At 38.0% G+C, this 14,179-nt stretch overlaps 3 protein-coding genes across 3 annotated transcripts; 1 reads left to right on the plus strand and 2 right to left on the minus strand.

Moving 5' to 3' along the window:
• Positions 1 to 1,891: 1,891 nt before the first annotated feature.
• Positions 1,892 to 2,431, minus strand: LOC141822787 (putative cell wall protein). The gene has a single exon (XM_074710115.1). It carries the CDS (start codon positions 2,406 to 2,408, stop codon positions 2,088 to 2,090), a length of 321 nt encoding a protein of 106 aa, XP_074566216.1. The 5' UTR covers positions 2,409 to 2,431; the 3' UTR covers positions 1,892 to 2,087.
• Positions 2,432 to 8,049: 5,618 nt separating this feature from the next.
• On the plus strand, positions 8,050 to 9,345 carry LOC141825705 (mitogen-activated protein kinase kinase kinase 18-like). The gene has a single exon (XM_074713089.1). It carries the CDS (start codon positions 8,050 to 8,052, stop codon positions 9,343 to 9,345), a length of 1,296 nt encoding a protein of 431 aa, XP_074569190.1.
• A 3,566-nt stretch (positions 9,346 to 12,911) lies between these two features.
• On the minus strand, positions 12,912 to 14,159 carry LOC141825497 (uncharacterized). Its single transcript, XM_074712882.1, has 2 exons — positions 13,477 to 14,159; positions 12,912 to 13,259 (listed from the first exon to the last, which is right to left on the minus strand). Exons 1-2 carry the CDS (start codon positions 14,069 to 14,071, stop codon positions 13,180 to 13,182), a joined length of 675 nt encoding a protein of 224 aa, XP_074568983.1. The 5' UTR covers positions 14,072 to 14,159; the 3' UTR covers positions 12,912 to 13,179.
• Positions 14,160 to 14,179: the final 20 nt, after the last annotated feature.

The following is a 14,179-nucleotide window of genomic DNA, read 5'->3' on the forward strand; positions in this document are numbered from 1 at the left end:
CAGGACTTTTTGCCATCGATCCACCCGACCTACTAGGACTTCCCACCTAGCCGCAACTAGGATTTTTTGCCTCTCGATCCACCCGACCTACTAGGACTTCCCACCTAGCCGCAACTAGAACTTTTTGCCCCTCGGTCCACCCGACCTACTAGGACTTCCCACCTAGTAGTAATTAGGACTTTTTACCCCTCCTTCCTTTGATTCAGACACAGGAGCACCCACCTTCCTTTGTTTTTAAGGTTCAACTCACATGGTTAAATCTGGATCATAGCTCTTCCGGTGGTTAATCCGATGACTGATACCAATTGTAAGAACCAATGTAATCAAAATATCTCTACAATAGTATGATATTGTCCACTTTGGGTCTAAGCCCTCATGAATTTATTCTTGGGCTCTCCCCAAAAGGTCTCATTCTAATGGAGATATCTTTCATCCTTTTAAATCTATTATCTTTTCCATGTGTTTTTAGATGTGGAACTATGTTTGCACCTTTGCAATCCAACAATATATATATACTTAATGACATTGATTGCTCCCTATCGAATATGTCTCCAAGCGCATGATACTATATGTTGTAATATCATTGTTAATCATCTAAATGACTCTATTCACAAAGAATAATTTGCTAGTACAAGTACAACCAAGTGCCACATAGACTCGATCAGTTGTTCGGATAATAAGTACATATCTATATGATACCACCAAAACAATTTGATTATGTGTGATACAAAGTACATTTGCTCTGTAAATCACTGATCAAACTTTACAATGGTCCTCTGTGCATAATAAAACTTACTCGAATGCATCCTTCATGCATGATCACATGAAGAGTGACTCTTTCAATGTTACATATATATATCTTAATTAGCAACACCAATCTTAAAAGGTCTTTATTGATATTTTAACAACATGAATTTGTTTTTCATCTTAGATGATTTATTTAATTATCATATGTGTCTTTATTTTATCAACAAAATAAATTAAATCAAGAACACCATGAGCTAGCACTTGATTAACAAATCTCTTTATTTAGTTCGATGAGATGTGTTCCTTCAATAAAACCAAATATCTTTATTTAGTTATAATTTATGCCTGGCAGAAACAATCATGTGCACTCGTTTACGTTGTAACAAGTATTTTCGATTAGTTATAGCAAGTATATTCCTTTAGTTTTAGTAAATGTAATTATTGGTAAAAAAAATAATTAGAGTATGTGTTTTTATATTTCTAGATGTCTTCATTTATTCATATTTGTTTAATTGTTTAATAAATGATATTTTTATAATTCACATAAAATTATTCTAAAATTCGTGTCAAATATTAATAGTATAGGCATCCTTGATACAAAATGTGTATAATTATTAGAACATTATCAAAACTTCAGTAAAAAAGTAAAATTTGTCATCCCAGCAGCCTTATATAATCGGTCCCATGACTATATATAAGAAATTAAATTAAAAAATTACAATTGACCATGATAAAACAGGACATTGTTTCTGTTTTGCCAAGATTCAATCCTTGTCATAGTTGTTTTGGCATTTCTTGCATTAAGGAAGTGGGCGTATGCATTTAACCTATCATCTATCATCTCACTGACATAAAAAAGCCCACGCTCGATCTCCATGATTCATGTTTCTTGTACATTCAATGGTTTCTGTTCATTGAATGCGGACACTTTTACCTCGTCACTTATAATTAAATTGGTAGGCATTTCGATTTGGTATTTCTTTTCGTACATGGAATAGTAAATATGAAAAGTTTATAAGAAAATCTCTCATCTCAGTTTTTTCCTCGAGGAAAAGTAGTGCACCAATTTTAATAATGATTTCCTTGTCATTTTTAGTCATACTACATGCATTATATAAAAGCAAACACAAACATTTACGGAGCAAATTAACATGGAAATTTAAGATAAATTCCTTGGTGAGACACTACTACCATCACATTTTTATTTTAATATTTAATGGAAAAAACTGATGAGATAATTAACTTGCAAGGTTCCACACGAGGACGACAATTACAAGAGATTTTCATAGTGCAAACAAAAGGAAATCTCCAATCCCACCACACTAAAAAGCAGTGCTCGATCAAGGGGTCGCCGGCTGGAACGGGTTCGGAATTTCCAACCCGGGATTGGGCACAAAAGTGTCGTCGATCCCGGGAAGAAACTGGGCGCTCCTCGCGGCCGGACCGCTGCTGTCCAAGCCGCCGACCGCCGGCAACTCATGGCTTCCGAGTTCGTACCTTCCGATGCCGGGAATGAGCACGGTGCCCTCCTGGACGCCGTAGCAGTCAGGCTCCTTCTTGTCGGAGCTCGCCGGAGTTCCACGTCCGGCGAGGGCAGGAAGAGCAAAGGCCGAGAAGCCCAACAAGAGGAGCACGAGATGGCAATGCAATGAAGCAGCCATTGGACGTCGAAGAAGAAGAAGGAGGATCGATCAATGGTTGATGGAGGTACCTTCCGAGTGCTCTGTTTTTATAATAACAAAGTAGGTGACGAAATGGCGGTGATTCATCGCCTCAACAACTTGTTGCCGCTCATTAACTACGTAGCTGGTGGAAATGATGGAAGAGAAGATTGGCACAATTTTTATAGCGTTGATTTTTCGTTTTTATAGTTTAATTTATATATTTGTATAATGTATTCGATGATTTGTCGATCGGATCGGCGAGCATTAAAGCGTGAGGATGAACATGGAGTACTGTGTGATCCACGAGATTGTCTAGAATTTGTTAAGTTTAACAGCTAGGGTTATCTTGTCAGCGGATGGTATTTAGAGATGCCATACGCCAATGAATTCATAATTAATAGCACGGGTCCTTCTTAATTAATTTGCTAGCTTCTATATTAATATATGGTAATATTAAGGGTTAATTTACTTTTGTATAAAAGCAAGACTTAGATAACATTGAAAAAGAAAGTGGAAATCGTCTCTAATAAGTAGCTGGTTGAGGCAATTTATTTCATTTCCTCGTTGTTTGCTAAATTTTACAAAGAGGGTCAAAAGTTGATGGCGAATTGAATATTGAACCCAAAATTAACAAACATACGATCCAAGTTTTTATGCATGGCTTTGTTACTTTGTGAGCTTATAGCCATATATGCCTATTTATATGAACTAGACTTGAGTTGATTGCTTAATCGATGATCCACCAATTGATAAGTCAACTGATGCGTTCAAATATAGCCATTAATGTTAATTTTGATGTATTTTCATTCTTTTTTTATCTCCAACTTATTTACTTGAGTGCTCTACTCCTAAATAAATCCATAGTAATGGCCTTCAATTTGTCGGTAAACTTCTATTAAAAAAAAGAGCTTGGAGCTTAATCACTTAATGAAAGTTGCAAGATCACTAATCAGTACATTCATTAATTCTATTATCTTATCATCATTTTTACGTTGAAATATATATTACTTTTTCTTCTGCTAATATATATTTTTATGTACTTTAATTTGTTCATCCAAACAGTGCCTTTTATGGATTTGGACAATAAAATTTGAAATTTACTCAGTTGGAATTAATTTTGATATGCACCTGCATGCACTACGTATATTCTCCTAAGATGCGTTTGCAATTACTTCATAATTTCAAGGTAAATTTTAGATTTGATTGAATTATTAAATCTAACGCGAAATAATTATGCAAGTTAGATTGCTAGGTCTGTTATTTATTTTTCTAAACATTGTTGCATTGTGTAAATATCTTTTACTATATATAAATATCTGTATTTTTTTAGAGATTGCTTCGGGTTTTATATATTGGAAAATCAATTTTCATCCAGTTTTTAAAATGTCTAAAAACGATGCATGTACATATATACTTTAAATATATATATATATATTTTTTCATAAATAAAATATTTTCAGAAGTATATTTTAATCTAAAAATGACAGATCAAAATTTCTATTTGATTTAATTTTGGAAAAAAAACAAATGACAATGGAAAAGTGCTCGATCCGATCGCTAAATTAAGAAGCATTAATGGATTGTCTTCTTCGTCTAAGAATATAATATTGTCTTCTTCGGATGAAATTTTTTTATAGAGTCATATACTCATATATATCAACCATCTGAGGGTTAATCAATACACGAAGCCAATTAAAAAATAATAATATATAGATTAACTTAATTCTAACCAACGCTCATTTAAAATCCATTCACCTCGCTAGCTACCAACCTTCGGCTGTTCTGTTGCCAACTGATTCCTCCAGCTTTTAAATGGAGTTGCTGCTTATCAGGACTGAGGGCACTATACGTCGTCACTATCAGACCATAATTATTTTGCACATTTATAAGGCAATATATATAATATGGCACAACCTCGATGTTTCGAAAACTAGACTGGTGATTAAATTAGCTAGTAAGAATGTCGAGCCAGTAATTTGGCCTATTGAATCAGTTTTAACTGATTAATTAAAAAATCGTATCATAGAAATAATTCATACATTATTATGTGTATAAAGTATTTAATATGAATTTAATAAATATATTAATTAAATAGTTGAATTGTCAACTCCACTAAAAAAATTAAAATATATAAGTTAATGATAGAAATTTCCCACATTCCAATTCCTCGAAGTTCCATCTATCATTAACCTTGTGCTACTCGACAATTATCAAAACTCTTATAACCAAAAACTTAAGTCACTGCAGTTGCATCTGACTCGGTAAATTTTGGATGGTTCTTTTTCGTATGAGTATTTTACGGATTCTTCTTTGTTCCTGTTTTGAATATTTTATTCACTCACTATTTTGGTTTCGCAGGTTGCGGCAAGGCAACCGCAACTCTACTAGCTACTCTACGCGAAATTTCTCACAGGCTTTAGGCTTTAGGCTTTAGGCTTTAGGCTTTAGGCTTTAGCCTTGGCCTTTAGCAGAAGCCTCTCGAAACTCGTGGCTCGACGTAGGCCTTACCGACCAATCTTGGTTCATGCACGCGTACGGTCAGACGGTCGAAGGCGCGCAGAATAAATGCGCTGTGTGCATGCATGCCTCTGTTGATACTTGCTTGATCCGTTTGAGCACAACAAGGCCAATCTCCCCCTCTCAATTTGCGTTTCTGCAAAAGAATTATCGAAGTAACTTCTTATTATATATATACGGTTCCGTTTTCCCATGTATTTGCGAGGGAAAGGAAAGGCATCCATTCTCTGGGCGGACGGAAAGGAACCGAAAACCTTGGTTTCGGCCCTGCGTAGCGGTCTACATCGATATGATCGCCAAGAAAATGGAGTGGAATTTGATTGTGTAAGCGGGATGTCAACTGGTCAGACCGTTTAAGGTACTACTATACGGATTAGACTGAGCAGTAGTCACTTAGTCCGCAGATCTTACACTACTACAAGAAATTTATGAAATAATGACAGAATTAGCGACGGAATTAATTTCCGTCGCTATAATTAGAGACGGAATATTCATTTTCGTCTCTAATTAGAGACGGAAATTAATATTCTGTCGCTAATTATAACGACGGATTTAAATATTCCGTCTCTAGATAGAAATTAATATTTTCATTTCTGCATTAAAAAATACTTTAGCGACGGAATATTGTATTCCGTCGCTAAATTAGAGACGGAATAGAAATGTCCGTCGCTAATATAGCGATGGAATTTAAATTCCGTCGCTATTATCGCGTCCAGGTGGGTGCGGTTTGGTGTCTTGCATGTGCAGCACTTAACCAATCAATTGACTTTGTTCCCTCCCAGAATGCTCATCGCTCAGCATGCTCGAGCATATATAAAAGAAATAGATGTTAAACAATAGTTGAAGATCTGGCAACAAGATCTTGGATTGTTTATTTAGTTGCAAACGCCATTAATCCTCGAATGACTTTAATTTGTTCCCTCCCACGCACTAAAAAAATGCCAACTAACATCGGTTCCTCATGCAATAACGATTCCCTTCTTTTTATTCAGTCAATTGATTTGATTTTTTTTTTAAAAAAGACCATTCTTATTGAGCTACTTTATACCTTCTGATTCGATCACATATATATGTTTTTTATCAATTGGAGTGAAGAAGTTGAGATTGAGGGAGAGGTCCATCTCCTTTTAAAAAAAGTTTTTTTCATATAATTGTATATTTTCTCATATTCAAGTCCACACAAATTTCACCTCAATTAATGCTAGATAATTATATTTTAAAAAAAACAAATTGATCCAAAATAATCTTAGTGGGAAATCTTTGTATATCATAATTAAAGTAAAGCACGAATTGGAGCTCTTTGTGAAACAAAAACTATAAATCAAGATCTTATTAATCATTAATCCTGTACTGGAGTATTCAATATTTGAACTGGATAATTTATTAATTTAATTTTGACGTGACAAATAAGAACAACATGGATAGTCAATACAAATATCGAGAGAAAATTGACTAATGAGAGTGCTTTGAGTCAAATATTTGGTAGATTTTTACATAAAAAATAATAGTGTTTTTTTGGTTCCCCATTTGATTAATTTGGATTCATTTCCATTCCTTTTCTTTCTTATTTTCGTTTTATTTTTCTAAATTAAATTAATTTCGTTTACTAATTAAGAGCTATATTATAAAATATAACCTATTATATGTGCTACTTAGTGGACACTATCTATGGATATGCTTCATCGACGGGAGACACCAAATTCTTCCCATAACAATTACTTAATCTTCTTTTTAGCACAAAATCTCGTGACCATCATCCAAATTATCCACTATGAATTCATGCAATTAAATATGTCAACCTCGTGCTAAGTTTGTACTTAGGATAAGTGTCACTTTCACTTCTATTTATTTTTTAAATAAAATTTCAATTTATCACTTGAGTTAGTTTTACTTTTGATCATAACTTCCTGATAAATAATAATACAATGCTTTAAAAACAAACAAACATTTTTCTTGCAGGGTTTGATTCATCTACTTGACCTGTATAACTGGCTTATATCTTGTTAGATGCTATGGATCTCTAATTTGACCTAATTACTAGAAGTTGAACAGATGGAAAATTGAATTCGCCAACTTGTTTAGTAGTCTAGTTCAGTGCATTTTATGCATCCTTGATACACATGTTTTAAATGTAAGAAATAAGAAAATGTATCATTAAGAATGAAATAGTACATTGAAAAAAATAATAAAATAATGAGTTCTATAAATCAGGCACATCTTGAGATCTCGGCCGGCGACCATACCGGCAAGTTAACTAACCAATGATTGAATCAAACAGTGTTTGATATATGCCATAATCATATATCGAGGTGGTTGGAATTGAACAACGATTCATGTGTTCTTAGTGTGCGAATTGCGTCCCCGGGGCAATGGTGCAACGGTAAGACATCCGGATTGTGACTCAGGAACCCACGGTTCGCCGTATGTGCTTCCCGATTTACTCTGGTGGTCGGTGGGAAACTTTCGTGGGACCGGATAGACCACCCTCAGGGATTGAGTCCATGTAACTAACTGAGATTTATTATTTTTTTTAGCGTGGGAATTGCAAGCAAATAAAACGTGCACGGTGCACCCTTCGCCCAAACTTACCGCCAACTAACTGCTACCTTAATTAGGTAATGGAAAAGAAAAGTAGGGCATCGTGCACGTCTCCTGCATCTTCTGCCACATCTACAAACCACACCCTAACACCAAGAATCCCCCACCTCCTCTCTATCATCTACTGCGCCAATATCCTAATCCACTCCAATAATTATCAGTAAGTGCGAGTTTATATATATATATATATATAAACACTCTCCCAGAAGAATTGATAGATTGAATATAATTTCGGTAAATAGACCAAGTAATTTGTTAATGACAAGTTGGGTCCCGCTTAATTAGCTGGTAATGATATCGATCGCTTAAGTTATCAAGATAAGCATCACTTTATTAGCCAACCAGAATGAACCCCTTGCGTCCAATAAGCCGTTTCGTCTTATGGCCTTCTTCCTGTCACGTGTTATTGTATTTATTATTTATTTATTTATTTGTATATATCCAAAACACCACCTTTAAATACCTGAGCAGAGTGGCTCGACTCCATCTTGCCTCCTCTGCTCAAGCACCCACGCACTCTTACATGGCGAGTTGGACAAGATGGCGGCAAATCGGGAGCGGCGCCTTCGGCGACGTCATCCTCGCTGTCGACAACTTCACCGGCAAGCCATTCGCCGTCAAGTCCGTCCAACTCGATTCCCCCCATCACGCGCAACTGGAGAACGAGATCGCCATCCTCAAGTCCCTCGCCTCGCCCTACGTCGTCCGCTACCTCGGCGACGACGCCGACGGCTCGCGACGGAATCTTCATCTAGAACTCATGGTCGGAGGCTCTCTGGCTGATGTTCTGGCGGCTAAGAAGGGCAGTCGCGCTGCTCTCGACGAGGGCGAGGTGCGGGCATACGCACTGTGCGTGGGCCGCGCGCTGCGGTACCTCCACGATGTCGCCGGCGTAGTGCACTGCGACGTCAAGGGCCGGAACGTCCTGATCGGAGAGGCCCCTGGAGTCGCCAAGCTCGCGGACTTCGGAGCGGCGGTGCGGACTTCCGATGGAAGCGTAAAGGGGAACGGTGGGGCGCGGGGGACGCCTCTGTGGATGGCACCGGAAGTGGCGAGAGGAGAGAGGCCAAGGCCAGCGTCCGACGTATGGTCGTTTGGGTGCATGGTGATCGAGATGATCACCGGGTTGCATCCTTGGCCGGAGTTCGAGCGAGCAGAGCCAGAAGCAGCTATGTTTCACATCGGCTATGGAGAGGAGCTGCCGGAATTCCCGCCGTATTTGTCGAAGCTGGGGAAGGATTTCCTCGATAAGTGTTTGAGAAAAAGCCCGAGCGAGCGGTGGACGGCGGAGCAGTTGCTACAGCATCCCTTCTTGGCCGAAGAAGGCATCTTCCTGGACAATTCGCCTAGAGGAGTGCTCGAATGGGCAAATTGGGACTTCGATGGAGACAATTGCGGCTCGGATTGCAGCAGTAGTCTATCAACTTCTGCCGATTCGATCACTCCTGCAAGGGACAGAGTGAAAGAGTTGGCTTCATGCAGTAAACGACTAAGCTGGGATGATGACGGAGGTTGGGAGGAGATCAGGAGTGCTGAGGAGGTCAACTTAGCAGAGGATGGCAAAGAGGAAGTAACAGCAGAAGTTGAAGCACTCCAACATTGTACTTGCTTCAGTGTGCAAATGGAGAACATCCATCGTCGAGGCTCTGCTACTGCTTCTGCTGCTAATGCCTGTTGTTCTCGGTATTGCAATGGTGGTGGCGTCTGGCACCGCCAGATTGGCCTCAATACGAAGTTGTTGGTTGGTTGGTGTGAATTATTTTTCCGGTTGAAGATGATTATTAATACGTACGATCCTATGTTATCTCCCTTCGTTTGATTTTGTTTTAATTAGTTGATGAAAGTATTGAGAAAAAGGGTCGAACCGCGCAATAATCCTTCTCTCAGTTCGTCATTCCTGATTTGATCGGTCAATTCTAGTGGGTTTTCAAACGCCTGCGGCTACGTCAGTAATCAGTAGCTTGACAACATGGAATTATAAAGTTGAAGTTGGAAAAGAGGGACGCCTAGACAGAGAGTGTGATCTGGTTGAGCTAATGGTTGCTTCACTTTAATTTATGGCTTTAGATTAAAAGATAACTTGTGCATATTTTCATGCAACTCGGTGTATCATTGTGTTTGGCCAGGCTTGCTCTGGGTTGGCTCCTTGACAGCTAGGGGGAAGAGAATGCGTGTGAGTTCCTTGGTCCTCTCCTGAGTACTGCTCGCCTGCTGCGATGCTCTTCCTTCCACATTTGCCTTTTGCGCAGAATCGATTACGCGCGGTCCTACGCCGGGTGATACTAAAGCACGTGATGTCCTCCCGTCCCCCCTCCCTCTCTCTCTCGTGCTATGAAGAATTGATGATTTTCTTTTGCTCCGACGGACAGACATAATTGGAACTTATACGTGGTGTTGGTGTTGGTGTTGTGTGGTGTTGGTGTTGGTGGTGTTGTAATATATAGATCACGAGATCGATCTCCCATGTGTTCGTACTGCGTAACGTCTCAATGATCACTTGACCCAATGCAAAAAGTCTCTTTAAACGAGCGAAGTCGTTCCTGAATTATTTCCTTTTCAAATTGCGCGAGACAATTCTGGACGAGGATTATCTGTTTTCCGCAATTGAGAATTTCATCTGTTTCAATGATTTATTCAAATATTTATGATATTAATTCTAACTATAATTTATAAAATATTTTGTTAGTAAAATAAAAAATCTAATATGTCTGCAGTTGCAGTTGAAATAGTAAAAATTAGGTAACTGAATTATTAAAATGATAATAATAATAATAAATAAATAAAGAATTGATGATTTTATCTAATCACGGTCTGTTTGTTCACTTCCATACTCATTATTCTGCTTTTTATTAATTTAAAAACATATATTTAATATTACCATTAAGAGATCCCTAATTTTGATGACAATAAGGATGCCAATAAGGGCAAGTAGTACACGATTTTAAAGTTTTATCCGTAAACTGAAGGGAAAGAAACTATGAAGACATTTCTTTCAACCTCGCCGTGACTAGAGAAAGAGCCGTAACCAGAGAAAGAAGTAATGGAGTGCTTGCACAGCTTCCTCCTCCTCCTCCTCCTCCTCCTCCGCCACGATTGATTGGACGTCGTCCTCCTCGACCACTGTTGATGGCTCGTAATCTTCCTTTGCATCTTTTGCGTTCTGCACCACCCCAAAAGCCAACTGTGATGTGCCGGTGGGTTCCTCTGCCCGCCGATGAAATCTCAATCAATTGCGATGCATCGGTCAGCATGATCGCATAGGACTCGGGTGCATCGGTCGCAGCTACATCGATGTAGTGTTGTTCACCGTCACCGCAGTGCGCAGAAACAAAGTCGGTAACTTTGTGGTTTATCATGAATTGGAAGCCATTCTGAGAGGACTACAAAAAGCTCACCTTTAGCTATTCTTAATATCTTTATGAGCATGCATCACAAGACTAAATTACTCGATGTCAATAAAAAAAGAAAAAAAATATTAGAGCATCCACGATCCATTTCCAGTATAACACCCTCAATCTTATTAAAAAGCATAGGATCAACTGCCACATACTCGTTATAACAACACATCTTTTTCACCTACATTCTTTTTAACATTAACACTTATTATTTATGGATCTTACCGTCCACTCAATCATCTTAAAATCATATCATATTAAATAAATATATTTTAAAAATATTTTAAAATATTAAAATTAATTATTATTTTTAATAATAATCTTACTTTTAAAATAATAATTTTACTATTTTTAAAAATAATATTAAACTTTTTATTCAATGAAAATTTAAAACTAAAATATAATTAAAAAATAAAAAACATACACATAGGGTGAGCTAGCCTCTTGGTCGGCCCACTCCACTTAATTTTAATTGAACGCGTTCAATTGTTTGAACGCATTCAACTGGAGGGGTGTTATAACACTCCTTCACAATGGTGTTTAACACCAGTAGGGTGTTATAATACCCCCATTAGAGCATCCATTGTGGATGCTCTCATCCATGAGTAAATATGAAAGTAGTCTAGATAATTCAAATTCGATAGTAAATTCTTTATTAGTCTTGAGATTTGAATCCTTAATCCTATTCAATAAAGGGTAGAATCTAACACTCTAGCAATCCCACACAGTCGGTCCATGACAACCATCTGTGAGGAGGTAATCAAGAAATTACAGTTAACTACTATGGATAAGAACATTGCCTTGGCTTTAATCTTCAATCCTTGATGTATGAGAAATTGTGTCAAGGTCCTATCGTTGCATTGTGTCCGGAGTAAAAAATTATTATATATAAAATATTGCTATATAAAAATGTTGGCAAACATATTTAAAGTTAATCAAAATGGCTTCGACTTAATTAAATTCATTTCAATTTATTATAATAATTATAAATATGGACAATAACTGTTATAATAATATTAATATGATTTTGACCTAACTGAAGGCCTTTTGATAAAGTTAATACAAAATACAAAATACAAAATATATATTAATAATGTTAAGTTGAAATACTTTTAGTCACGGTGTATTTCTTTTATAAGTAAAACTATATATATATATATATATATGTAACATTAATCAATTGATGAGGAATCCGACTGTACCGCCTCCTAAGTCTAAACATCAATAGGTTGTAGTCTGGTGCACATATCTAAGCACGTTCACTTAAATTGTGCCTTGCCAGTGTATTCGTGATTAAACATTAGTCATCGGGCCAAGAAGTCAACTAGAGGATTGTAGTGTCCAAGAAGTTATGTCGTTAGTGAAATCCACAAATATCTATAGTCATGATGTATAAAAATATTTTTTAAAAATATATTAAACTACTATTTTATTAATATTAAGCAGTGCCCTATATAAAGCTACAAGAGACGTATGAAAACTTTGATGTTTTAAAATTTTCAACGGCAAAATGAAATTTTGACATTGTCAAGGTGCGAAATCAAATACTACTATTCCAAATATTAAAAAAAAAGGCCCCCTAACAAAACTAATTTGCCCTGCTTGCTCTTGTCACGTTTCATATAATAATTTTATATAATTTTATCTTACCCTGTTTGGGGCTTGGGAGATGTCATTTCTGTATAATTTTATCTTATTCAATTGCATTGCTTATACTAACTATACTTTCTTTGCACTCTTATTTTTGAATGATGCTTCAACAAAAGATTTAGTTTGAGATTTAATTAGTTAAGAACTAAGAGTTAAAATTTAAACATGTTCATTAACTGCATCTAAATTGTCCAAATATATTTCCTATTGAGATATCATTGCTAAAATGTGAATCCAAACAGAGAAGCAGATAAACACGAACGATAAACGATTGACATTGTTTGATCCTTAAACACAGTGGTATTTTGTCTCTGATCGACTCCACAAAGTTTGAAAATTTCAAATCCTTTTTTACTCAGTATGCCCCTGTATTGGTTGTGATTACACTATAAAAATACAAACTCAGGACAAAATGGCAGAAGAAGTGAAGAGCAGACATGGAAACATATAGATCGAAGAACAATATAATGGAAGTGGATATAGTAGGATCGACAATTTACAACGGTTGATATATACATCGAGCACTGAGGTAAGAGTGGCCGCTAGCTTTCTGCTCTTGTTATGAAGTATAGGAGCTTGAGTTTGTTGCTAGCTCACATATTAATTAATTAGCAGCTTTGCCGGAGAGAACAAGCCACGGCCTGCGCCCAGTGCCTTAGCCTCGTCTTCACTTGCAGCGGATCGTCACCTGTTTTACCAAATCAATACAGCAAAAGGTCATTACGGATCCAATTTGGCTTAGTAATGAAATCTAGCTTTGTTGACGATTGATGCGAGAGGCTTTTTAAACATGTCCACTGTTTAAATTTCAGAGGAAAGTGATGTTCTTTTTTCTTTAAAGAAAAATAAAATAAAATAAATGAAGTACTAGCAAGAAACCATATATAGTGAACGATACACAATACCAAGATTGCATATTTTCCAGGAGTCGCCGGAACTGGAGATGCCGTCGTTGCTCCGGGGGCTCAGTGCGGGCGGCGAGGAGGTATCGGTCGAGAAACCTGAGCTAGACGAGCAATTCCGCAGACGGTTGACGGCGAAATAGAGGTCGAGCGCCGGCAACGTGTGGCGGAGGTCATGCCCGCCCTCCTCCTCGCTGAACCCGAAGCCAAGCTCGATGCACCCCTTCAACTCGTCCAAGTCCTCGTCCGTCAGGCTCATCAACCTGGCCTTCACTCTCCTCCCCTTGCCCTCTCCCTCCTCCTCTTTCTCCTCCACTGCTGCCGCCTTCTCTTCCTCCTCTACCGCCATCAGCCGCTGCCGTCTATCCAGAATTTGCCGCTGCCGCTTCTCCCATCTGGCCTCCCTCGTCGTCTCCTGCATCGAAAGCTGCTTCGTCAGCTTCTTCTTCTTGTTCCCTCCGCCGCATCCTTCCGTCGCGCCGTCTCCGATGGCACTCAGCCGCGTCATCAGGGACCGGCCGTCGGGAAATTCAGCCACCTCCTTCCCCTCCTCGGTCTCCCGCAATAAGCAATCCACTTCTTCCTTACGCTTATCCATTCCTGTAGTGGAGAAGTAATGGATCGTCTTCTCCCCGTCGCTTCTGCAGCTTCATGGGATGATTCACGCGGTAAGCATCGGCGGGATGAGGAAGGGAAGGAGGGAGGG

Source organism: Curcuma longa, chromosome 3, assembly GCF_044706935.1.
Source record: "Curcuma longa cultivar G26 ecotype Majalengka, Jawa Barat chromosome 3, ITB_CL_G26_1.1, whole genome shotgun sequence".
In the NCBI taxonomy this organism is placed as follows: domain Eukaryota; kingdom Viridiplantae; phylum Streptophyta; class Magnoliopsida; order Zingiberales; family Zingiberaceae; genus Curcuma; species Curcuma longa.